At 44.7% G+C, this 26,630-nt stretch overlaps 1 protein-coding gene across 2 annotated transcripts in view; it reads left to right on the top strand.

Annotated features, from left to right (window-relative positions):
* Positions 1-26,630, top strand: part of NID2 (nidogen 2) — a 78,657-nt gene that overhangs the window by 1,464 nt on the left and 50,563 nt on the right. For both annotated transcript variants that reach the window (XM_030854969.2, XM_060294816.1), the window contains exons 3-4: positions 9,141-9,373; positions 15,694-16,406. In XM_030854969.2, the coding sequence (XP_030710829.1) occupies positions 9,141-9,373; positions 15,694-16,406 (946 nt within the window). The remainder of the gene's footprint in view (positions 1-9,140; positions 9,374-15,693; positions 16,407-26,630) is intronic.

Raw genomic sequence — 26,630 nt, 5'->3', positions numbered from 1 at the left:
CTTAAGGGATGTGAGTGCCCCAGTGCAGATGCAGAAGGGGTTTATGGTTTGATTGTTTTAGAATCATCTCGTATATACAAGAATTATTTCTAATTATATGTTCAGTGAAGGAAAAACATCAGGAAATGCTGGCAATTTTTAAAAGAACAACCATTCATTTTCCTGCCACTCAAAGATAACCACTGTTAAACAGTTTCGTGTGCATCTGCCAGAGCTTTTTCCTATCCATATCTGTATCTATCACTGTCTATTAATGATGAGTTCACATTGCACATACGGCTTTGTAACTTTTTTTCACCAATTAGTAAATTGTGAATATGTTTAGCTGTCAATAAATATACTTCTACAACATCACTGTTAATGTTTGCATATATTCCATCCGGTGGATTTCTCATTGTGCCCAGTGGTCAGCAAGGTTATTTCCAATTTTTCTCATTATAAATTTGTGAAGCACTTTTTCTTTCTTAAGCTAAATCTTTGTACCATGTCACTAGTTGACATTCCAGGAAGCGGAACTGGTGGGCCAGAGTGATGCATTTTTTATAAGGTTTTAATAGCCTTTGCCAAATTGCCCTCCAGGTACCAGTTCACATGCTCCGTACTTTACAGGAGACTGCCCTTGATTCCTTGTATAGTCTCTACCTGAGAAAGTGAAATAGCATAAGCGCCCAGTCATTAGTCTTGGCAGCAACATTTGAGGTACTCCAAATGGACATCAGGTGGCGCCAGGGTGGCTTGGCAAAAGGGGAGCTGCCTCACTCCTGGGGTAGGTAAGGGCTTCCTCCTATGAAATTAGACCTGAATCTAAAATGTCAACTCTAAAGGCTGAAACTCTTTGAGTTTATCTCTATTTTAACTCATCAAAATGATTCTTAGCTACAGAAAGATGACACATATCCTCCGTAGGTTCAGGGAGATTAACTAGCTTGCCCAGTCTCAGTGAGTGATTCAAGATGGTGGCCATTCTTATTCTGTGCTCCCTGAGTAAGAGGAATATTTCCTAAAGGCTTTACTAAGCAAAGAAGATCTAGAAATAAAAATGATTTGAATTGATTTTTGCCATTCATTTTATTTTGGGTCAGGCAACATCTAGTTTTGTTTATTGCATAATCTTTTAATGCATAGGTTTGACATTTCAGTTATTCAATTCAACAGAGTACATTCAGTTCAAATAAATAGACTGAGCACCTTCTTTTTTTAAAAAAAATTAAATTTTATATTGGAGTATAGCCGATTAACAATGTTGTGATAGCTTCAGGTGCACAGCAAAGCAACTCAGCCATACATATAGATGTGTCCATTCTCCCCCAAACTCTCCTCCCATCCAGACTGCCACATAACATTGAGCAGAGTTCCCTGTGCTGTACAGTAGGTCCTTGTTGGTTATCCATTTTAAATATAGCAGTGTGTACATGTCAGACTCAGACTCCCTAATTATCCCTTCCCCCCTGGTAACCATAAGCTTGTTCTCTAAGTCATTTATACAATGGAATATTACTCAGCCACTAAAAAGAATGAAATAATGCCATTTGCGGCAACATGGATGGACCTAGAGATTGTCATACTGAGTGAAGTAAGTCAGAAAGAGAAAGAGAAATATCGTATGCTATCGCTTATATGTGGGATCTAAAAAAAAATGATACAAATGAACTTATTTATAAAACAGGAACAGACACAGACTTTGAGCACCTTCTTTGTTCAGGGCATTGGTCTAGGTGGAGGGTTGGAGAAATGAATAAGGTATGTTGCATTCATTAATTCACTTTTGTCCATAAGTTTAAAAAGCATTTAAAGTTTAACATACCTATAATACAAAGTTTAGAAGATAACGTTTATAATTTTACTAACCAGAGGTCACCACTGCTAGTATTTTATTGTGTTTTCTTCCAGTCTTCTTTTCTAAACATATATCTTATATGTGACATATTCATATATGTATGTGTATATAAGTAATTTATATTTAAACATAGTTGAGATTTATTCATCCAACAAACTTTTTTGCACTTACTGTATGTCAGGGCATGTAGAGACTGTGAAAGGACACATTCTTTACTCCTAAGGATGTCATAGTTTAATAGGGATATTGATTATTATTCAGTATGATAAGTGAAGTAGCATCTTGACTTAAGGAGACTAACTCTATCCCTCCCTTGTTAGGGGACCTGATCTGGGAAAGTTTCAGTGAGCAATTGTCTTTGCATCTGAGTTGACTAGAGTAGAACATTCCCAATAGAAGAGGTAGCATATGACATATCACCCACGGACTATATTGTATAATGTGTTTGGGGCATTCCATGTGGTATCTTATTACTGAAGAGGAAGGGTGGTGGGACATGAGGCTGGGAAGGCCATGGAGCAGGGGCAGATCATGCTATGCTAGGAGTTTGGACTTGGTTCTTTGGCATTGGGCAGCTTTTGAAGAATTTTAAACAGAAGTTTTTTGTTGTTTTTTTATTTTTTTTATTTTTTGCGGTACGCGGGCCTCTCACTGTTGCGGCCCCTCCCGTTGCGGAGCACAGGCTCTGGACGCGCAGGCTCAGTGGCCATGGCTCACGGGCCCAGCCGCTCCGCAGCATGTGGGATCCTCCCGGACCGGGGCACGAACCCGTGTGCCCTGCATCGGCAGGCAGACTCTCAACCACTGTGCCACCAGGGAAACCCTGTTATTTTATTTTTTAAAGAGAGCTCTTTTTGATTGTATTGAGAAGGTAAGGGTTCAATGGAAAGACTGACTGCTTAGACAATTATTATATATGTTGTTTATTCAGGATATCTTATTAATTCTTATAATAACATTTTATCATGCTGTCTTCCCACAACAATGCTGCATGTTTAAGATAAGTACAGCAAGACTTATTCTTTGCCATTACCTAGTAAGTTAAGGCAATTGTCTAGAATTCTGTACGTAGTGAGGCAAAGGCAGGTTTAGAATACAGATTTCTTGATTCTTAGGTTTCTGTCATTGTTGCTTTTACCCAGACTTTTCATGCAGGACCCATTTCCTTGGCACAAGTGATGTAGGTAGACACAACAATAGTTGTACCTTTTCCAAAGACTTCCAATAAATGAGGTTTTTTTTATTGTCTCAATGTGATCTTTGTACCAGAAGAGTCCTTGGAACCATATTTCTTTCAAAGGAAGAATGAATTTGGAATGAAATTTTCCAAGGACACTATCGACTCCTTATTACTTCCAAATTAGTATGCCAGTGCTCTTAAGTGAATTCAACTGCATTTATCTTATTTTTTCAACAGAGAAAGACAACGTTGAGCTGAGTGAGAGGAATTGGAGAGAGGAGCAGTTGCACAGAATCTCTGGGGTGATGAGGTCACACTAGAGCTTTAGTATTCCAATTTTATCAGGGCTTATTTGAAACTGAAAATTATAATACAGACAAGGTGACTTTAATTACTTTTCTCGGTTTCATCTGCAGCATGGGAATAATGCTTCTGATGTGAAGATAATGACAATAAAAACATTTTGAAAGAAGTGGTTTATGAAAGGTTATCCAGTGACTTTGGAAGCAATGATCCAGCCTCAGTCTTAGTTTCCTAATCTGTAAAATGAAGTAGCAATGCCCACCTTACAGGACTGTTGTGAGAATTCACTAAGGTGACATTTTAAAGTAGCCATTATGGTCCCTTAGACTTAGCAAGTGCATATGCCCAGCCAATCTGTGTTCCCCTACATTGGGTTGATGGGACCAGATTCTGGTTCTTTTATTTCTCTATTTCTCTGTCTTGTAAGGATGCTGTGATGTAAGTCTTCTACTTAAGGACTCTTTAAATACAAGCTTTTCTAAATTGCAACTTCTGTCTAGGCCTTTTTATGGTGGGGGCAGAGTGGGGGAAGATTTGTAGAATCCATCTCTTACTTTTCTAATTAAAATCAATCTTCAGACATTGCCATATGCTGAGTTGGCTTCAGAATTTGTTTCATTTAGAAAGGAGATATTCTGTTTGGAGAGAGGATGTTTCTGTAATTACCCACATTGAAGTTTCTTCTGAATACTTTGAAGAGCTCTGTGACATGAGTTCTCGTTTTGATAATTCTTTGGAGATAGATTTTGGCAAGCAATAATCAACTTTGCTTGAAGGACTGTGTGAATTCTACATGGCCTTCTTAAACCTTGGCATACTAACTTCATGTTGCAGAGTTACTGGAAACGAAGATATCAAAGGAATGGCATCTTTACCATTTAAAACTATTTCAGATGTTGCCCTTTCTCGCCGTGGATGTTCGTGGTGGGTGTGACAGGATGTGGTACCTGATATTGCAGGAATGTCAAGGTGTTACTGCATCTAAAAACATATCACCAAATGGTGTTTATCAACTCACTCAATCTGAGACTCCTTGAACTGTCATAGGTACTTCACAGAGCAAAGTCACGGTATTGACCTTCAAAGAACTTATGGGCAGGAGACATACTGCCCATATGTTTACTTTAGCTGTGTTTTTTTTTTTTTTCGGGGGTGGGGTAGGTGAGACTGTTGTTTTGTTGTTGTTTGAAGGATGAAGGGGGATAGGGAACTGGGCTACATAGATCTGTGTGGTATGGTACAGGGAATGCATTGTTGACCTGTATTAAGTTGGGCTGAAAGAATGGATATTGAGAATGGGGCAGCAGGACAGATTGTTCTGGCCTAGGATGTGTCCTGGGAGAAGGCCAAGAGAGCTGAGGCTGGAGAAATGGATGAAGGTAGGTGTGGGGCAGTAACATAAGATGAGCAGAAGACTTCCCAATGGAGGTTTCACCATGGGGAGTGAGGCATGCTGACTTGTTTCAAGGAATGATAGTCATTGACAGAGACGGTTGGATCCAGGGAGAAAAGCAGGACATGGTTGTAGCTTTTTGAGCTCTGAAGCTGAGGTCCAGAAGAGGGGAGGTCTACAGTCTACCTGAAAGAGTTTAGCCTCTGTCTGAGATATAGCCATGCAGACATAGAGAACAGAGACATATATGGAAATTGGTTAAAGAAATGCTGACGTTTTGCTAAAGACTAAGTGTCAGGAAGGTTATACTATTAGTGATGTGATAGTACTGAGCACTTATTTTTGAATTTTTTGGCAGGATCTGTAGGATTTAGGGAAGAAAAAAATGAACACGGGAAAATCTTGCATATGACAGTGACCTATAGGTAACGGGAGATGGAGAAATACGCTAAGGAATAGAGATTCCTGTTCACACCGAACACTGGAGGCCAGGAGTCAACGATGCTATGACTGTAGAGAGCATGTGACCCTAGAGAAGACAGGGAAGAGAATTTTGGGACGTGTGTAGGAGACACCCTGCTTCTTAATTTTCATTGTAGTTTTTGTAAACCACTCGAGGCAAACCCCTTTGGGACATGGGTGGCACCGCTGTGATTTTTTGGCCAGATGGCTGAAATCAGTTAAATCAGTTGCAAAAATCAGGAGCTCATTGAGGGGCATGTTTCCTATTTATCAACTCAAGTCAACACTGATTAGCAACGTCCCACACCTGGGAGGGAGAGCCCAGCGCTGCCTGATTTCTGCCGAGGGCTCTGGCTTTTCTCTCTTTCTGATAACAGGATGGCAGATCTTGAAGCTCCGCAGCACTGGCCCTGCTCCTCGTCCCGTGGCGGCCCCTCTCTCCTCCCTGGGATCCTGAGGGCGTTGGGAACTGGTGACCCTTTTGTGGGGTTTGGCAGCCCATCTGAGGCTTTCGCTTCAGGGACAGAGCATGTGGGGTTCTTGCGAAGACTTTTCTCCGGGAATGTGAAGACCTTTCCGGTCTGGAAGCCTGTCAAGTCCTGCTCCTGGGGGAGGAGCCCTGCAGGACATCACGAAGAGGGCTCTTTAGCGATTAGATGTAGAATTTTGTGGAACGGAGAGAACTTTAAAAGTGATCATTTGGTATGCGGGTGGTTTTTAAACAGGCAAACGTTTTTGGCCGGTCTCTGGGATCCTATATTCTATTTAAAATTCTTCTATTTGCCTATTTCGGTGGAGACAAGTAGATTAAATAAATGCTTGCCACCTGTAATAAGTGCTTGTCTCAGGATGGCATATAAAAGACATTGAATACATTTTCATTGAAATGAACTTGCTGACTGGCTGAAAGAATGAATAAAATAAAGTGCTATATACCCAGACCCCACAGTAAAAAGCCAGACTCTCCCCTTCACAGCTCTGTTTACTTTTTCCCTCCCCTCCCATCCCCTTCAATTCCTTCACAATCTATGGGACCTCCTTATCTTATAGAATTTCTCTAGACTTAGAACCAGGATTCCTCCTATCTGATGTTTATTGTGGGCAATCAATGCCAGGAACTCCGAAAGCTTTGCTTTTTAAAACAGAATCTGTCTCCTTCCTTAAATACCTTTCTTTCTCTAGTTGAACTTTCTTTGGACTAAAGTAAAACTGAAGTTATTGAATCTCCATTAATCGATGATGTACTGAATAGCATATACTCTGTATAGACATGATACAGGACAGCCTTTGTTTACATTTGGCAGAAGTTATGGCTTCCGAGCTTTGGGAAATTCTAGAAAACATCCCTTGCCTTTTGTTTTTGGAAAAGTCAGGCTTTCCGGATGAAGCAATCAACAACGACAGCAGTAACAAATATATGAGCACTGCCCCCTGCCCCCCATCACTAAGTTTCTGAACTTAAAGAAAGAAAGAAAAGCAAAAACCCAAGCCAAGCAAGGTGACCTTTTCTGTGTTGGAGATCTAAAAGAAAGTTTGGATAGTATTTTGGTGTTTTTCTGGAAAAGCATTTTAACACCTGAATTTCTTTGTCTTGTAAGCAAACCCTCAAAACTGTACTTTGAAATTAAACATAGGAAAGAAGAATCAACACTAGGAAAGAGCTTGACCACCGTATGGGGAAGGACCCAGGACAGAACAAAATGCAGACCCACGCCTCTTGTTTACTGTTTCATTTAGTAAAATGTGATGTGCTTCTCTCTGCCTAATCTTGTCTGTCTAGCAAAATGGGGAAACTGTGCTACTTATCAGTAAATAACGTTTCTAGGAGCCACGTTATTTAGGAAGTGGTGGTATTTATAAATACCTCCCCTGCTGCCTGCTAAATTGTAAAAGGAGTGGGATTTAGTGAGAGAGGTGTTCTCAGAGACCTTAATATAACATCTTTTTTAAGATACTCAAGCACTGTTAACTGATCATTTGGGTGGGCGGAGATAGCTGCATGTAGGTAAAGGCAAAAATGTGTCTTGTTGGGGCTTCCCTGGTGGCGCAGTGGTTGGGGGTCCGCCTGCCGATGCAGGGGACACGGGTTCGTGCCCCGGTCCGGGAAGATCCCACATGCCGCAGAGCGGCTGGGCCCGTGAGCCATGGCCGCTGAGCCTGCATGTCCGGAGCCTGTGCTCCGCAGCGGGAGAGGCCACAACAGTGAGAGGCCCGCGTACCGCAAAAAAAAAAAAAAAAAAAAAAATGTGTCTTGTTGAAAATACGAGAGTAAGTTGAACTTTAATGAGTGATTCTATAAGGACCTGGGTGCTGAGTCTGTGGCTAACTCAGGCTCCTGGCCTCTCTTTCTGGTCTGCTTTGGCTTCTGCAGTGTTTATTAATGTTCACAGGCAGCCTCTGCAACGCCTCCCCACCGCAGCCCTTAAGGTGTTGGGCCCACACCCTCCCTTCTGGCCTCCACTACCTCCTCCAGCAGTTCTCCTAGAATCCCAGCCGTGGCTGCTTCCCTGTCCTAAGCTCTGAGACTGTCCTGGGCAGCGGCTGCGTCCTTTGTTCCTTGGCCTCTTTGCACCAAGCATACTGTCGAGTGCTTAATAGGCACCTGGCTGTTTGAAGTAATGTACAAATGAATTAATGAACTGAGTTTACAAACATGGAAGCAGCTAACCAGGCAAAACGAGGTGAGTGCTAACTTGAAACACTAAGATACTGTGGAGGGTCAGGGAACAGCAATAAATCTACAGGGAATTGCAAAACCCCTCAGAGGGGCAGCATTAGAAGGTCAGGAGTGTTTCCAGGCACGGGAAAACGTGAGCAAATGTGCAGAAGCATCAAAGTGCATGGGGCAAATGGGCAATATTAAATAATCGGTGGAGATGCAGGGGATCTGAGCCTGAGAAGAGAGTTTGCAGCTTATAAATCACCTGAGATGGCCGGCCAAGGAGCGGTTGGGACAGCCTGGTGGTGCAGGGCAGGGACCCTGGCCGGCCTGCCACCGCATATTAGTAGCCTGACCTTAGGCAGATCTCTTAGCCCCTATGTCTTTGTTTCCTCATCTGAGACATGAGGGTAGGGTAACTCTGGTGCTGGTGTCAAAAGGTAGATGGGGGCTTCCCTGGTGGTGCAGTGGTTAAGAATCTGCCTACCAATGCAGGGGACATGGGTTCGAGCCCTGGTCCAGGAAGATCCCACATGCCGCAGAGCAACTAAGCCCGTGCACCACAACTACTGAGCCCATGTGCCGCAACTGCTGAAGCCCATGTGCCTAGAGCCCATGCTCTGCACTCAACAAGAGACGCCACCTCAATGAGAAGCCCGCACACTACAACAAAGAGTAGCCCCCGCTCGCCGCAACTAGAGAAAGCCTGTGCGCAGCAGCAAAGACCCAACACAGCCAAATATAAATAAATAAAATAAATTTATATATAAAAATAAAAGGTGGATGGGAGAGAATAGAGAGTAAGGCTTTGGGAACAGTAAGGAGGCCTTTTGATCAGCCAGTGCCTCATACCACCCCTGCCCATAATGGGCATTTGATAAATAAGTGAATGAGTGAATGAATGAATGAATGAATGATCCAGATGAGTGCCCACGGCAGAAAACTAGGGCAGTGGCTGTGGGAATGTACAGGTTAATTTTGCTACTTGCTCTCAGCTCTGAAAGAAGTTTGGATGAAAGAAGTTTGAAACCTTAAAAAATAGTTTTATTTTTTGTAACCAGTGTTTTTTTTTACCTATGCATATTTCAACTATTAATCTAAATTGATAAAAGATGATTATAACAATAATATAGCTGATGTAATTATGTTTATAATTTGGAGAGGAAATTTAAAAGAATATTATGTGTAAAAACAATTTAGAGAAATCCTGAGAAGGGGGACAACCCTTTGCATTTATAATGCTTTGGGGTTTCTTTGTTGTTTTTTGTTTGTTTTATTAAGAATATTTTCTTTTTTTTTTTCACAGCTGAATACTTTTCAAGCAGTTTTGGCATCTGATAAGTCTGACACCTACGCCCTCTTTCTTTATCCTGCCAATGGCCTTCAGTTCTTTGGAACCCGCCCCAAAGAATCTTACAATGTCCAGCTCGAGCTTCCAGCCCGCGTGGGCTTCTGCAGAGGGGAGGTCGGTGACCTGAAGCGAGAGGGACCATATTTCAGCTTGACTAGCACTGAACAGTCTGTGAAAAATCTCTACCAGTAAGTAACATGGGGCTTACGCCCTTTCCTGTTGGAATGTAAAGACCCTTAGGAGCCACCTAAACTTGAGTGGCCCTACTCATTAAATATCATCTCCGTGGTTTCTAAGCAAGGGATCAGATCGAAACCAGGAACTAGGCTAGACCCTGGGAGGAGCACGTTGACCAAAATATAAACAGTCTTTTATTTTTCCTGCCCTATTGGCTATAGATACTGGAAACAGAACTCGTGTGTGTGTGTGTGTGTGTGTGTGTGTGTGTGTGTGTGTGTGTGTGAGCACAGCCAGTGAGGCTTGCTATGGAAACCATTGCCCTTGGAACCACATAAAAACACCCAGTAATACAACTGCCCAGGTTGAGGTTTTTCCAGGTTAATCGTTTCACAGCTGGAGACGTTGTGAGTTAGTCTTTTGGACAGATAGGTGTTAAAAGTTAAGAGTAGTGTAATTTGGGGAAAAAAAAGGAAAACCAAACAAACAGATTGGTAGATTTTTGGAAGTCTCAGGATTTCTCAGTGGCTTCATTATCTGAAATCGTCCTGAGGGTTTTCCATGCAATGCCTGGGACCAAGCACATTCCTTAGTCCCATCACATAAACTCACTCTGCTCGTCCACATCGTGCCCAGTATCTGGGTTAGCACCTGTTGATATTTAATAATTTCCAGGCTCTAAAAAAAATCTCTGCTTTTATCCCTTCCATGAATACTGGTCTAGAAGGCAGACAGAGAATACTTTGGTTACCTGGCCTGCCTTGACTCCTCTAAGTTTCGTTACATGATTCCTGGGTATTGGAACATCTTACACTTTTGCATGCCATCTGCTTTACTCAGAGACCAGAGAGCGGGCCCTACAACCAAATAGGGTTACTGAGAGCTGACATTTATTGAGAGCTTACTGTATGCCAACATTGTGCTACACACTTTCCAGAAGTTCTCTTAATTAAAACTCAACAAGAATCCCAGGGGGAAAGTTCTTCTCTTTTCTCAATGTGACACATGAGCTTAGGGAAGTTAAATTGCCTATAATCTCAAAGTTATGAAGTGGCAAAGCCAAAATTCAACCACAAGTCTGGAGCTCTGAACTACTTATTTTATGCTGAATCCTGGCCTGCTTTCCCCTTCTCATGACTCATGTCGGACATCTTTTGAGCTCCACCAAGGTTGCCTTTTTAGTCTTGACTCTGGAGAAAACTTAGCTCCTTATTCTCTCTCCCCTGGTTCCACCCTCCTCTTCTACTCTGGAGCCATAGGTTCTCTGCCTCTCAGGCATTATCGAGAGCTCACCATGGGCCAAGAGCTGGAAAGAGAAAGATGTCTAAGGCCCAGGCCCTGTACGCAAGCAACCAGCACTCTCCTAGAGTCGACAGACAAACAACAGTTCCAGAGCATGGGAGTAAGTGCTAACACCTCCTCAGGGTACAGGAGGCAGTGAGGGCCGAAAAGCCGGAGGGAAAAAGCAGACGTGTTCCCCCACCATAGCCGTAATGGCCTCTAAGAACTCACACAGACACATGCACGCACACACGTACACACATACACCACTTCCATTTACCTCCCTCCATGCCTACCTCATCTTTGTCTTTCATGCTTCATAGAAACCTCTGAGTTGCTTGATTGAAAGTGGAAGATATGGGGCCAAAATGACCGTCAGAGGAATTTTTCTTTAGTAGAATCTGTACTTAGTATAAAAACTAAAATAGGGCTTCCCTGGTGGCACAGTGGTTGAGAGTCCGCCTGCCGATGCAGGGGACACGGGTTTGTGCCCTGGTCCGGGAAGATCCCACATGCCGCGGAGTGGCTGGGCCCGTGAGCCATGGCTGCTGAGCCTGTGCGTCCGGAGACTGTGCTCCGCAACGGGAGAGGCCACAACAATGAGAGGCCCGCGTACCGCAAAAAACAAACAAACAAACAAAAAAAAAAACTAAAATAAAGTACAAACAACGCCGAGAAATGTGAAAAGTAAAAATTACCCATTCTCACTACTTCAAGTGATAACCATTATTAACAGTCATTCCAGAATTTTAGGTTTATGCAAAACCTTTTTCAAAACCAAAATGGTTCTTTTGTTATACATATGGCATCTTCCCACTTGCTGTCTATGGGTGTCTTTCAGTAAGATATCTGTTATATTATTATTTGAACGCTATAAAACATGGCATCATATATAGCCTGTATTATTAAGACAATAACTTATTGATGAACATTTAACTTATTTCTGGTTTTTCCTTTTATAGTTATCGTTTCAGTAAACAAAATAATACACATTGCTCAGATGCTCATTTGTCTTAAACATAAATTCTTGAAAGTAGAATTGCTGAGAAAGGATATATGCATTGTAACATTTTAATGTATGCTAACCAACTGCCCTTCAGAAACCCTGCACCAACTTACATTCTCACCAGTAAGGAGGGCTGTGATCAACAGTGTCTGTTTCCTACAAGCTTCTAATCTTTCTAGTATTTGTGAATCTGATAGGTGTAAAATGTTCATATTTTCACTGTAATTTCTTTGATTACTAATAAAACCGAACACCTCTTCATATGGTTAATAGCCATTTCTTTGCTATTTTCTATTGAGGTGTTTACAAAGACCTTTAACAAATAAGAAAAAACCTAGTAAAGATATTTGCTCTCAAATGCTGTGAATATTTTTATCCAGTTGTTCATCTTTAAAGTTAGTTATGATCTAGAAGGTGTAAGTTTAGGGTTGTCAAAGTTATTGGCCTTTTCCTTTATGATTTCAGGTCTTGGTATTATTCTTAGAAAAGCGTTCTCTACCTCCAAATTATAGAAATGTTCCTCAATTTAATCTTCTATTTTACATTTATTCATTTATTTATTTATTTATCTGGTGTGTGTGTGTGTGTGTGTGTGTGTGTGTGTGTTTTATTGAAGTATAGTTGATTTACAATGTTGTATTAGTTTCAGGTGTACAGCAAAGTGATTCAGATTTTTTTTTTTCCGAATTCTTTGCCATTATAGGGTATTACAAGATACTAAATATAGTTCCCTGTGCTATACAGTAGGTCCTTATTGGTTATCTATTTTATATATAGTAGTGTGTATATGTTAATCTCAAACTTCTAATTTATCCCTCCCCGCCTTTCCTCTTTGGTAACCATAAGTTTGTTTTCTATGTCTGTGGGTCTGTTTCTATTTTGTAAACAAGTTCATTTGTATCACTGTTTTTATATTCCACATATAAGTGATATCATGGGATATTTGTCTTTCTCTGCCTGGCTTACTTCACTTAGTATGATAATCTCTAGGTCCATCCATGTTGCTGCAAATGGCATTATTTAATTCTTTTTTATGGTTGAGTAGTATTCCATTGTATATATGTACCACATCTTCTTTATCCGTTCATCTGTCAATGGACATTTATGTTGGTTCCATGTCTTGGCTATTGTAAATAGTGCTGCAATGAACATTGGGGTTCATGTATCTTTTTGAATTATAGTTTTCTCCGAATATATGCCCAGGAGTGAGTGGGATTGCAGGATCATATGGTAGCTCTATTTTTAGTTTTTTAAGGAACCTCCATACTGTTTTCCATAGTGGCTGTTATCAATTTACATTCCCACCAACAGTATAGGAGGGTTCCTTTTTCTCCACACCCTCTCCAGCATTCATTAGTTAAAATTTCAAAAATATGCAGAAAAGTGGAGGGAGTCATCTAGATTTACAAGCTGTTGACATTTTGCCATATTCATCATTTTTTTTCTTTTTTGCATCAGTAATTTAAAGTAAGTGACACACAGCATGCCATTCACTCCTCAATGCTTCAGTATGCATCTCTAACAAATAAAGTTATTCTCCTAGTCAATGGAATTGTTGGGCTTCCCTGGTGGCGCAGTGGTTGAGAGTCCACCTGCCGATGCAGAGGACACGGGTTCGTGCCCCGGTCTGGGAAGATCCCACATGCCGCGGAGCAGCTGGGCCCGTGAGCCATGGCCGCTGGGCCTGCGCATCCAGAGCCTGTGCTCCGCAACGGGAGAGGCCACAACAGTGAGGGGCCCACGTAGTGCAAAAAAAAAAAAAAAAAAAACCACAATGGAATTGTTGTCTTCCTCAAACTTGTCTCATAATTATAAGCTCAGAGGTCATAAATTATATAATTCATAGTGTGTTTGTCATAACTCTTCTGCACATTTAAATATGAATGTACACATTTGTATTTTTTGAGATTATACTTTTCTATCTCCTGGAAGACAGTAGTTACTAAGTACTTATTACATGCAGGGCCCCATGCTGAACATTTTATGTGATTTTCTAACTTAATCCTCCTAACAACCCAGGGAGGAAGGCACTGTCGTCTCATTTTGTAGCCTTGTTTTCCTTTCTAGGAAATAAATTAAGTTCTTTCTGTCGCTAAGCTTTCCAAATGACCTTGGATTTTAGGATAAACTCAAACTGGCTACTTTCTCATCATGCCCAATGACAAAAGCTAGGGTAGTGATTTATATTTAATTAGAAGATCATTTTATTTAGCTTTTATCTGTCATAATTTGTATTTTCCTACTCTTTTAAGCTTTTATAGTTTTCTGTTTCTGACTTCAAGAAGAAATTTCACAGCTACAACACCTCTGATGTGACAATAAACTCAACATCCTCAGATCTTCAGAATTCTCTCTTATCTTCTTCAGGGTTCCTTGCTTGCTTGCCAAAAAGCACTGGCATTAATTCTTAGAACCTACCAAGTCTACATAACATACCGCACAAAGGATCACAGTTTTGCTTTCTACGTTCCTGTTTCCCTGAACTAATTACAACAGCAGCAGTGGCAACAACAACAATACGCAAGGGGGTGGGGATTGATTGATTGATTCTTGGAATTGTGTTAAAAATATTATTGCTATAGAAATCCACATGAATATGATGAGTACCAACCCAAATGAGCAAAAGTCTCTTGCCCTTATATGACTCAACGAATTTCCTGTTGTCTTATTAGTCATTAACTGATTTCTCATGGACTGACTTTTGAGGAAATCCCACAGCATGAGAGACTTAGAGCCTGGTGTTTGGGCCATATGCCAGAGAGTACAGAAATGGGTGTATTCAAGCCAGCCAGACCCTTTGTTCCTTCAGGTTTTTTCTTATTTGTTTGAAATTGTGTATGGGGTTGTCCTCTTTGGAATGTATCACTGACTAAAGTAATGGATAGCTGGGACATTTGGAAGGCTGAATGGAGCCCGTGTTCTTTTCTAGTGAGGGAAACGCGTGAGCTCCCTGGCTCCAGATGTTTCTGGATACCTCTCACCTGTGACCCGTGGCAGTTTGATTAACTTGCTTTCTTATTTTCCCCTTAATTTTGTTCTACATTGGCTCAACATTTTTGAGACTTAGGCATTTCTATTCCTTTGAATTTGTGGACATGGGTTCAGCAGTCTCTGTGAATTAGTTGGTTGATTAATCCACATGACTAAACCGCAAAATGTCTCTAACATTCTGTAATGTGGAGTAAGATAATTAGGATGTGCCCTGACTAGTGTATTAGTTTTCTGACGTAATGTGGATGTTCAGAACACGGGCTTCGGTGGTAGTGCTGAGTTCAAGTCCAAGCTCTGGCAGTTATTAATTGTGCAACCTTAAGACGATTCATCTCTCTAAACCTGTTTTCTCCTCTGAAAAATCGGTCACGATCACTGCCCCTACCTTGCAAGTTGTGTTGAAGAATGTTTAACACTTGGCATGTAACTAACTCTCACATAAAAAATATTGTTTAAGGGTTTGGCAAAAATGTTTAAGCATATGTTTTCTTGAGTTTGTTAAAAGTAGAGGAAGGATAGGGCTTCCCTGGTGGTGCAGTGGTTGAGAGTCCACCTGCCGATGCAGGGGACATGGGTTTGTGCCCGGGTCCGGGAAGATCCCACATGCCGCGGAGCGGCTGGGCCCATGAGCCATGGCCGCTGAGCCTGCGTGTCCGGAGCCTGTGCTCTGCAACGGGAGAGGCCCGCATACTGAAAAAACAAAATAAATTTAAAAAAATAAAAGTAGAGGAAGGATAAAATATTCCCACATTCCCTATTTGTTTTCAAATAGCCATTTAGATAAAACGTGTAGAGCAGAATTCTGATTTGAGGGTCTGGCCTTCGGTAGACACATGGCCTTTGAAACCCATTGTTAAATAAGAGGTAGTTTACATCAAAATTCCAGTATGATCTTCAGTTACCGTGTAAGTCTGGTTTTATTTGGGTTTCCTGCCAGTGAAAACTCTGAATCTGATCTTAATAGTCCTTCAGTTTTAAAATAAATCGCTCGCCTTTGTGGGAAGGTGGTGGATGGACACTTTTGTGACAAAGTCCTGTTTCCGTTTTATTTAGACACAGCAACCTGGGGATTCCTGGAGTGTGGGCTTTTCATATCGGCAGCACCTCCCCATTGGATAATGTCAGGCCAGCGACAGTTGGAGGAGACCTTTCCAAAGACCACCCTCCGGCTCCCCTGGGACATTCCTTCAGCCGCGCTGTGGCCCTGGAGGGTGACTACACTGAGGACAACTTGGATTATTATGATGAGAATGAGGAGGACGTCGAATACCCCTCCCCTGCTGAGCCAGAGGAAGCGTCGAATGGCCACAGCACAGCCGATGTTTCCTTCCACTCAAAAGCTGATTCGAGGCCGTTAGGAGGTGGGATCCCTCCGCCGGATTCTGACCCGGCCTCCCCTTTGCCACGTCCAACATCTAGGGATGGGCCTGAAACAGACTCTGCCACCTTGAACCCTCAAACCAAAGAGGGGAGACCTCAGGGGGAGATAGATGCCCCGGATTTAAAAGGCCGAGTGGAGTCTTCTGAACAGCCGGGGACCACAGTCCCTGCTCCACCAGAGACTGGAGGTTCACTGGATCCTTCCCAGCAAGTCCCGCCTCCCTACCCAGATGGACGGGCACAGCCTGCAGACAGGGATGTTCCTCCAGCCCATCCAGGAGGAGAGGCCGTTCTTCCAAATTACCCCGGGCCGGATCACACTCCACCCCTGGGTCGCAGGAGGCAAGTGGTCGGAGTGGAGGACGACATCAGTTCCAACACCGAGGGTAAGTGGGTTTGAACCCTGGGTACTAAAGAATTCATTGAAAAAATGCTGATCTTCCAGAGAGTCGTGAATTTTCTCTCAAGCGAGTTGAGGAAGAGTTTCGCAAAAAGAGGCTTGGGACTGATTTCTAAAACCCATTGTTTCAGGAGATGGAGTATCTTTCCTTTGCCAAAGAAATCTTGGCAGGCAAATTCTGTTTGGAATCTCTTGACCATTACTAATGTTTTATTTATTTATTTATTTATTTTTAAAATGGGCCTCATGAATCCCGTGGGGAAGAACTGGGGTTGTGCGTGCCAGCTGTGCTCTCACGTGGAATGAAGTTATTTCAGTTTGAAAGTTCAGCAAAGGTAAAGAAGCGTTTTGAGGCTTCGCACACATTACGGTACTGGAGGGCTTCAGGCTTTAGTTTCAAGCAGCGAGTTGTGCTGGCTCGGATGAACATTCCGGCTTCTTCCTCTGTGATGGGATGACCCCGGTGCTCCCCTTGCTTAGAGACACGGCGGTGGGCTGTGGGAGAGGGGACCCCTGGGGAGAGAAAACTGCGAACCACCTGTGTCTTGTCATTTCTGGTTCACGGCTGTGCAGCTGTGCTAGTCAGCTCCCCGGAGCCTTGCCCTCATTTCATGACTCACTGACCAGAGCGAGGGGCCAGCAGAGAAATGCCCAGGGGAGGTGACGGTTAATTAATACAGACACGGAGCCCATGTCACCTTCTTTTGAAGGCGAGACTTGTCATGTCAGCTCTTTCTTCCCAGTCAGGGATGTAAACACCTGAATGGGAAACTGGCCACGGATTCATCCCATTTGTTCCAGGGACTGCTCATCTGACCTCTGACAGGAGGAGAGAGGTCAGAGGTGAAAGCATTCTTTAGGACCTTTGTTTTTTTTCCTTCACCTTTTCTGTTTCCCATACTTTTTATGGTAAAACAGGTTGACCTAGCAGAGGGTCTTCCAGGTGGCTCTGCTGTGGTCCTGATCTGCAAGAATTTGCTTGAAGAAGCCCTTCTTTCAGGAGAGGTGAAACTGTTTTGTGACTGAGGCAGCATCGTGTAATGATTAGAGGGAGAACGTTGGTGTAGGTTTGAATCCTGCCTGTCACGCTGTCCGGGTGACACTTGATGTAGCGCCCAAGCCTCCAGTTTCTCCTAAATTTGTCGAGAGGATTAAAAGAGATCACGAAGTTCTTAGGCCAGCGTCTGTACTAGTTGGATCTTAATAAATGGTGGCTGCTGTTACTAATTATAGAGGATTTAAAGCAGTGGGAATGGGGGTGGGGTAGTAGAGAATGAAGAGTGGGCTTGTTAAATACTTGTGCCTTAATTTGTGCCTAAGGACCACGTTTCTCTCAAGTTGAAGATGTGAAGTTTATTGGAAGGCTTCAGAACCTTCACACCCTTCTGATAGTCTCCTGAATTTGCAGCATAAGTGCCGTCTATCTAAACAAAATGTAAAGCCCAGTATCAAAGACACTTTGATCAAAGAGATTTTTGAGGTAAAGATGTGCTCCTATGTGGTCTTTTCATTTGTGGGTTGTGATTTCCTGCTCTGGGAAGAGCTTGGAATATTAGAAAGCAGATCCCTGGGGTGAGTTGTTAAAGGGTTAAGAAGAAGGGACTGCACATCCTGCTTTGAACTGTGAGGGGCCGGATAAGCTCGAATAGCTGTAGGGGTCCAGGGAACTGGCCATAGAGAAAAAGAGGCAGCAGCGAGAACCCTCGCGGGGCATGGCTATGATACTTATCAGCTTCTGGATGACGTCTACCACTGACATCTTAGAAATGGCAAAACGCCTTCGAAACAGCTGGTTAATACAATGAAACATTTAGGAAAATAAATCTAACTAGAAGTTTTTGAAACTAGAAAAAAAAAGTCAACCACCGTATTAGCAGACAGGGAAAGCTTGAAAACTTGAAAGCAGAAAGGGAAAAATAGGTGAACCTCTGGTTTCACCTCAGGCTGTAGGAAGACTCGGTATCCATGGGGAATTTGTTCCAGGATCCCCCCGCAGACACCAAAATCTCTGGATGCTCAAGCCCCTTAGTCAGCCCTCCGTATCCACGGTTCTGCATCCTCAGGCCCCCCCACCTGCGGGTTCCCCTAACCGCAGATCCTTGACATTGCACAGGATCCGCCGTTCCTCGAATCCGCGGAGATACCGGGGAGCTGACTGTATAGAACCGTGCAATTGTTAATTACTTGGTTTTTCTTGGCAGTGAACTTTGTTTTTTCAAACAAAACATTGGCATCCCAGAGGTCCATCAGGCAAAAGTGGACTCCCTCTGGGAAAGCCAGTGGGCGGAGTGGCAGAGACTCACATCAAAGAGCGCCTGCTAACTGTCCAGCCTCAAGCCATCTTGACCAGCTTTTCCTACTGATGCAGTGGAGGAGTGTGGATTTTGGTGTTTGCTGGAGTTGAGCTTGATTCCCAGCTCGGCCATGTGGTTTGGGATAAGACATTTTCTCTGTTTGACTCTCATTTTCTTCAGCTATAAAATGGAGATAACGTAGACCTCATCAAAGAGTCGCGAGAATTAAAATTGGGCGTGGAAGCACCGTGCCCAATAAATTTTAGTTTCCCCTTGAAGCTTCATAGTAGTCAGTTTGGTAAACCAAGAAATTAAAATTTAAAGCCCTCCCCCAAATATCTCTCCCTTCTCTTTAAATTTTTTTTTTCCCTCTTAGGAACTCTTTTTATAGACTTTTTATTGAGAAATCTAGATTCTTTTAAGATCATGTCCACACCAGGCAAGAATGTCCCAATTTCACTCTAGTTCTAGCCTCGAGCGTATTATTTGCTTTGTTCTGTTTTCATAGACCACAGAACCGGCAGTAAATTGGATGCACAAGCTTTCTCTGTCTCAGGGGTCTTACTTCTCCAAGCAGCTCTGGAAGCTTGTCAAACCAAAAGTTACCTGAGCACCTACCATGTGCCCTTCTCTGACTGGGGCACGAGTGGAAGTTTTCACTGGTATTTATCAAATGTCCACTCAGACTCTGAGAGGCAACTTTGCTTGGATTGCACTAGCACAGTTGATCCTCAGAATTGCCCTGTGGGGTAGATACTATTATCCTTCTCACAGTACAGAGAAGGAAATTGAAGACTGAAAATACGGAGTGATTTGTCTGCGTAAGAGGCAGACCAGTACTGCGGCGAAGCCATGGAAGATTAGAGCAAGCTGCCAGGTAGCACAGCACAGGGCAGATTCACCTGCGGTGCCATCAGGGAAGTCTTCATGGAGGAGGGGGGCTCGAGCCAGGCCGCGGGGTCGGAGTCTCAGTTTAGAGAGGGAGAAACGGGGGCATATTCTGGACAGAGGAGTGACAGGAGTGGAGGTGGTGAGGTGGAAATGGAGAGGGAGGGAGGGAGGGAGGGAGTTGGGGGCGGGGGATGTGAGAGGCAGCTGCCACTAAGGCTCCAGATGCCTAGGGCCAGAGACTGCCGGTGTTTTGGGCAGCAGGACAAGCTTGATTCACAGGGGTCGTAGAGATTTTTAAACCTGCCCAGGGGGTGCAATGGGAAGCTTAATCTGACCTCAGTCTGCATGATGAATTAGAAAGGGGGAGGGACACCTGGCTTTCAGAGGCCTCACGTGTTCTCACTCCACCGTGGGATCCTGTTGATTCTGCTTAGACGGCATTCACGCAGGGCAGGCCCAGGGTGTGAACAGGGATTTCCCTGTAGCTTCTGGTCCAGCTCTACTTCTGGCCTTGGGAGAGGCCTCAGGAATGTGGTGCTCAAGCAGCTTCTACCCTGGGATGAATTCGAGCAGGCTCTGCTGCCCAGGCCAGCCTTCCAGGCACAAAAGCCCCTCTCCCAGGTGCACCCCCAGGTTGCTGAGGGACTGTGAACAAGAGGATCCCCATACCTGTGAAGACACCTGCACGGGAGAGCCTGCTAGTCTCACGATGGTGGATGTAACCCTCCCCTCACAGAAAAACAGGGTCCTAATAACTGTTTGCCCAACGAGCTTCACTATGTACCACACACATACCCCCAAAACAGACGAAAACTGGAGGGAAAACATACCACTGTTTTTCATTATACAGTTGGATGTGGTTTTTCTTGTCTATCATTCTGTGAGGTGGGAAACCTAAGAAAAATCTGTCCTGCAGTGAAAATGTAGGTCCTTTTTCTTGAGGTGGCAGGAAGAGCTGTTAAAAGTAAAAGACAGCTCAGCTGCCAGGGGCAGCCCCGCGCAGGAAGCCCTCCGTCCCCCTTTGCATGATGAACCCGGTCTGCTCCGTGGAGCCTGCTGGCCTTCCACGTGGCCGGGCCAGGGCGGAAGACGAGCGCTTAAGTGTTTCTGGAGAAATGAAGACTGAAGGATGGGTCAGAACAAGTGCAGAGGAGTTTTCCATTTGTGTGGAAAACTCCCAATTAGGACAAGTCTCAAGTACCCTGGCAGCACCTTTGCTTCTTTTCCCTTACATAGCCCCATAACCCTACCCCATTTTTCTTTCTGTTTAAGGATAGGAGAAGAGTGAAAAGCATTAACTGGGAAAAAGAAATGAGATTTTTAAAATCCTCACGTGAAGTTTCCTTTAGCAACAGTCTAACCTCAGTTAACAAAGCTGCTGCAAGCTGAGCTCATTCAAACCTGGCCGGCCTCTGCCCTCCTGCTGGGCCCGAGCTGCCAGCCGACTTGTCCCTATCGTTTTCGACTCTCTGCGACAGGAGCTGCGAGGCAGAGCGTGGGTCCCCGGAGGGTCTGGAAGACAGCCTGCCCCAGTGGGTAAAATTCAGGAGAGAGGAATCTGTGGAATGCAAACTATATTTCTCAAAGTTTGGCTCTAATCCACTTGTGGCTATTTCTCCCGTGGCCCTGGTTTAAAATGCTGATTCCACACCCTTCCTCCACCTTCTGACCCAGAATCTGCCTTTTTATTTATCTTTAAAATATTTATTTATTTAGGCTGCGCCGGGTCTTAGTTGGGGCACACGGGATCTTCAGTTGTGGTAGGCGGGATCTTTTTTCAGCTGCGGCACGCATGTGGGATCGAGTTCCCTGAGTGCGGATGGAGCCCAAGCTCCCTGCATTGGGAGGGCGGAGTCTTACCCACTGGGCCACCAGGGAAGTCCCCGGAATCTGCCTTTTTAAACCAGGTCCCCTGGTGATTCTGAAGCCCATCACAGTTGAGTACTGCTGGTATAATGGAAGGGGCGTGGGATTTAGAGCCAGAAGATCCTATAATCTCTGTGGGCCTCATTGGTGTCATCTGTAAAGAGGGGATACCACCTCCTCACCACAATAGGAAGAAGTGTGTGAAAACACATTCAAAGCTGTGAGGTACAGAGGCATAGAAACGACCACAGAAAAAGAAAAAGTGCCACTTTGTTTTTGCATCTGCTCACTGCACATCTCATCCAGCTGGGATTTAGACACTGATTCCCCCACCTTCACGGAATTCAGCATCTTTGAATCCACCTGCAGTTCCCATAGAAATTTGAGAAGTCACGTTGGCCAGACGCCTGGCTTTTCTTCCCTGGTTAGAGAGCCACACGTGGGGTCACATTTCTAGGTCCTGTTCTCCCCCTTCCTCAGGGAAGGGAGATGGCTCCTGGGCTCCCGGTTCCGTCCACTAAGGATCTTCACGTGCCCCGCTTGGGGGTTTGGCCTAAGTGGGCCATAAGCACAGCGTTCCACTTCTCAGCCAGGCCAGGAATGAATGCTAGAGCATTCCCTGAAATCCCAGCCACCCCCAGGAGCTAATTGGTCAGATGAAATTCATTCACTACATTAATCAGCATTCTCTGGCTCAGAAATGGAAAGTTTGCAAATATCCTGAACATTTTCCTCACTGGACGTAAGAGTCACCCCAGGAGTGGCTAAGGTAGAGACTCGTGGGATCCGCCTATCGAGAGTCTGAATTGGTAGGTCTAAGGTGTGCCCTGGGAATTTGCATTTTTAACTGGCATCCCAGGTGATTCTGATGCAGTGGTTCCCAGAATCCCTAGGGAGGAACGCAGCTGTCCCTCTGAATGGTTGAGTAGTGCCGTGCTGAGGGTATAAGACCGTGTCAGGGGCGGGCTGAAGCGTCCCAGATGCCTCAAAGGCATCGCGGGAGCTGAGCTGCCACAGACCTGCTCCCGTAAATGGCACCCCCAGCCTTCCAGTTCCCACGCCAGGAAATGAACATCCCCGTGGACCCCTCTCTTTCTCCGCTTGTCCTCCCCACCCTGCTCTCCTTCCCTCTCTCTACCCTCCCCCGACTCCTTCTCTCCCTCCATCCAATTCATCAGCAAACCCCGGCAGCTCCACCTTCAAACAACTCCAGATTTGGTCTCTTCTCATCCTCTCCACCAGGACCTCCTACTATCAAGGCACCGGCTCATTCCTGAGGTTCCTGTAAGTCAGACCGTGGCACTCTTCTGCTCCCCAGCAGCGTCCCCCCCCTCACTCAGACTAAAGCCCAAATCCTTCCCTTGACCTGTGAGGCCCGACGGGTGAGAACTGGCCAGGATTACCTCTCCTGCCTTCTCCCGTCTCCCTGCCCCGTCCCTCCCACGTGCCCCGCCAGCCTGACGGGAGCTCTTACCCTCACTCATCCTCTCCTCTTCCAGGCCTCTGCCCAAAGCTCATCCTCTCCCCAGGCGCTCCGTGGCTGTGTCATTTAAAAGAAGCAAAGTCACTTCTGTCTCCAGCCCTCTTGTTCTTTTACTTTAAGCTTCTGCACAGTTCTTGACACCATCCGCCGTACTGAATAATTGACCTGTCTGTTGACTGCTGCCTAGAGGGGGGAATGTAAGCTCCAAGACAGGAGTTTTTGTCTCTTTTGTTCTCAGCTGTATCCCTAATTCCTAGTCCAGTGCCGGGCCCATAGGGAGTGCTCGATAAGTATTTGTTTGAATTACTGAAAGAATGAAAGAAAATTGTAACAGGCATTTACCTTTCATCTAAGCTGACATTGTCAGTGTTACACGTGCACGTCTGCATGTGAAGGCAGGCACAGAAAAGGGGTCCCGGTGTTCCTCTGTCTAGGAGCGCACCCATCTTTCCCCGGTGTGACTGGCGTGGGCTGGAAGGCTGAGCTTGTGTTCTTGGCTCAGTAAGTCCCATCCTGGGCATGCAGCTCTCCACACACACACACACACGTGCGCACACACACACACACACACACACTTGAAAAAGATCTCCAAGCCAGCTTACCAATAGTTAATTTAACCCATCGTAAGTATAGTTTCAGTCTCATAATAGCCTTTCATGGGGCCCTAACTTATTTTTTGTTAGAAACGTGTGGTCTGCGTGTCCATGAACTTATAAACTTTATCACAGTTGCATTTGTAAGTTGCTGGCTGCACTGCTGAGCCTCTCTTTTTACCCATAGAAAAGCCATGCCTCCTCCTAGTATTTTAGTTCAATTAACCCAACTCAACACATCTGTAGTCTTCCTCCAGTTCATCTCTCCCTGTTTCATAATCCTCTCTTAGAAGAGGGATCTTCACAAAACAACAAATAGACGGAACATAATACAAACCCATCATTTCTTTAATTTGAGGGCAGAACAGTGTTAATGTGATTTTATTTTTACCTGAATTTCCTGAAAATGACTACCTTTTAGTCCTGCATCAGGTTGTCTTTTTACCTTGGTGCTCAGGAGTACCAAGAAATAATGTGATTTCTGGCAATGAGGTGTGAGAAGGGGTGTCATCCTGATTTTGGAGAGGAGGAAACACACGGTGCATTTCTGTGGTTTCTGCAGAGCCACCTGAGTCAGGCTGCTGTTGGACGTCAGAACTTGGGACCCTCTGCTGCCCCTGCTTCCCTTATGTTCTGGAGGGAGAGTCCTGATGGCAGCCGATGCCATGAACACACTCACAACTGTGCCAGTCCCTCCAGGGGCTGCTTCTTAATACTTGTGACTTTTCAGAGCTGGAAAACCCCAAGATTTTGACAAGTTACATTCATTTATTTTTTACTCAGACTGGAATTTCCCCCCCCTTATTAAACCAATGGTATAGATAATGATACATCATTTTCTCACAGCAACCTCTTATAATCTTCTTTATTATCCATTCTGTTTTTCTGCCTTGAGTTTTGTGTCACTTTCCTGTTTTAAAAAGTGTTCATGGGGGCTTCCCTGGTGGCGCAGTTGTTAAGAGTCCGCCTGCCGATGCCGGGGATGCGGGTTCGTGCCCCGGTCCGGGAAGATCCCACATGCCGCAGAGCGGCTGGGCCCGTGAGCCATGGCTGCTGAGCCTGTGCGTCCGGAGCCTGTGCTCCGCAACGGGGGAGGCCACAACAGTGAGAGGGCTGCGTACCAGAAAAAAAAAAAAAAGGCGGGAGGGGAAAAAAGTGTTCATGGTGATGCCTAATTTTCTATTTTTATCAAACTGGAATTTCTCAGCTGTGTAGGCCTGTTCCCAGTCAGATATTCCACTTGAGTCAAGATCGTCCGTCCTGCCAACCCTCAGCTCACTTCTTTCTCAAGAATCTGTAAGCAGCAGTTAAATACTGTCCAGAAGTTAACACTGCTGCTGCTACTCAGTTCTCCTACCTGTGCTTTTCTGTCAGCTGTGACAGCCATCTGGACAATCTCTGCTGTCTTCTCCCATGTAGCCTTATTTATAAAGTAGGACTCAAACCTGACTGTCCGAAGCCTGTGTTGATTAACTCCAGTCACCTGAGCAGATCCTTTGCCTGGCTCTCGTGATCGATGTCCTTGAGCTCTGCCAGAGGGTGGTTGAGTACAGCTGTCAAGAATCTGGAGCCAGACTTCCTAGGTTCAGATCCCAACTCCACCACCTACTGCCTGTGTGACTTCAGGAGAGTCACCTTAATCTTTGCCTCACTTGTTTACCTGCAAAACAGGGATTAAAAATTCCCTCTTGTGCAAATTAAAAGAGTTAATAAAGTTCATGGCATAGTACCTGGCACATATTAGGCACTCTTTCAATGTTCACCTTGTTATATTCTCACTTGCTGATACAAGTCTACGCTGGCTCCATTGTTACTTCTATGGTGCTACGTTCCCACCCTGCCCCACCGTTGGTTTGTTTTCTGTTCTCCCCGGAATACTGGGTAAGTACTGATCTTTCCATTTCTTCTTCCCCTTCCCATTTCCTCCTTTTCAGACCTAGATGTGGAACACAACTGCCACCCGGTTTTTCCCAGGAGCAGGGTATCTGTCTTCCTTGGGAGCCGGCACCCCACAACAGCACTGGAGTCCAGCACTAGAGTTTTGTGCCATCTTTGCTCAGGCGGCTCCTGGAGTCTCCACCCAACTCCTGCTCCGGGGGATGCAGAGGCAGAGGTGTGCACAGCCACTTTGCCTCCTGGTGGCCGTGCCTGGGATTGGGATCATCCCCTGTGTCCCGGACAAAGCTTTCTCTTATCTGTCAGCAACCCCCAGCCACACCCCAATTCCTTGGCCATTTCCCTTTAGGGACAATAGCATCTGCTCCAGTTCCTTTGTTTCTTGGTAGCACAAATGACTCTCTTTTTTTTCTAATGGGCAGAATAAGCGAGAGCTGGAAGGAACAGCTACTGGAGCACTGAGCTTAGCCAGGTCCACGTGGCTTCCTAGAGAATGGTGACTATGGCCAGGCTCTCCGCTGCTGCCCTGACATCCGGCTCGGGCCACACCCACCATGAGAAACCCTGCAAAGGCACAGAGCCTTTCACAGCTGGGCTCCCTGTTCCCTTCCCCTCCATCTCCACCTGCCTCCTATACACTTTCTTTAGGGTTTGTGTGTGTGTGTGTGTGTGTGTTCTTTCTTCAATGCCCTTCTTCTCTTTCAGAAAAAAAAATTTTTTTCTGGGAAGTAAGACAAGCTATAGGTTATTCTCTTCAAGTTCAAGGTTACCAAAAGTAAAAGAATGGTTAGACATAAGACCGTGTTCGTTAGTTTCTCTCTTCGGTCTTCCTCTCGGGAGCTCATTAATATTAGTTTGAACCGTATAAAATTGCTGACCTTTGGCCATTTTTGACCCAGAAAATGGCAGTTCAACCTAACACGTACTTCTGGTTGGCTTTCCTGTCACTGCACCGAGGGGCGCAGTCTCATCCTCGCTCACCAGCTCTGCAGAGAGACCAGATGGGAGCAGTCAGCAGTACTTCTTGCCAGCAGACAAAGCAAGTTAATTCCCCTGAGTTGAATGTTATTTCCGTCTCTTAATTATTAAAACCCCATTTGTTTATTACACAGCAGATGCTGTGTCCGTGATGAACCTTGGCAACCATGATGCTGGAATCACTTTGTCCTTTACATGCAAGTTTGTTT

Source organism: Globicephala melas, chromosome 2 (genome assembly GCF_963455315.2).
Source record: "Globicephala melas chromosome 2, mGloMel1.2, whole genome shotgun sequence".
Lineage (NCBI taxonomy): Eukaryota > Metazoa > Chordata > Mammalia > Artiodactyla > Delphinidae > Globicephala > Globicephala melas.
The sequence above is the reverse complement of the archived record's forward strand: the minus strand, read 5'-3'. Positions and strand labels throughout refer to the sequence as shown.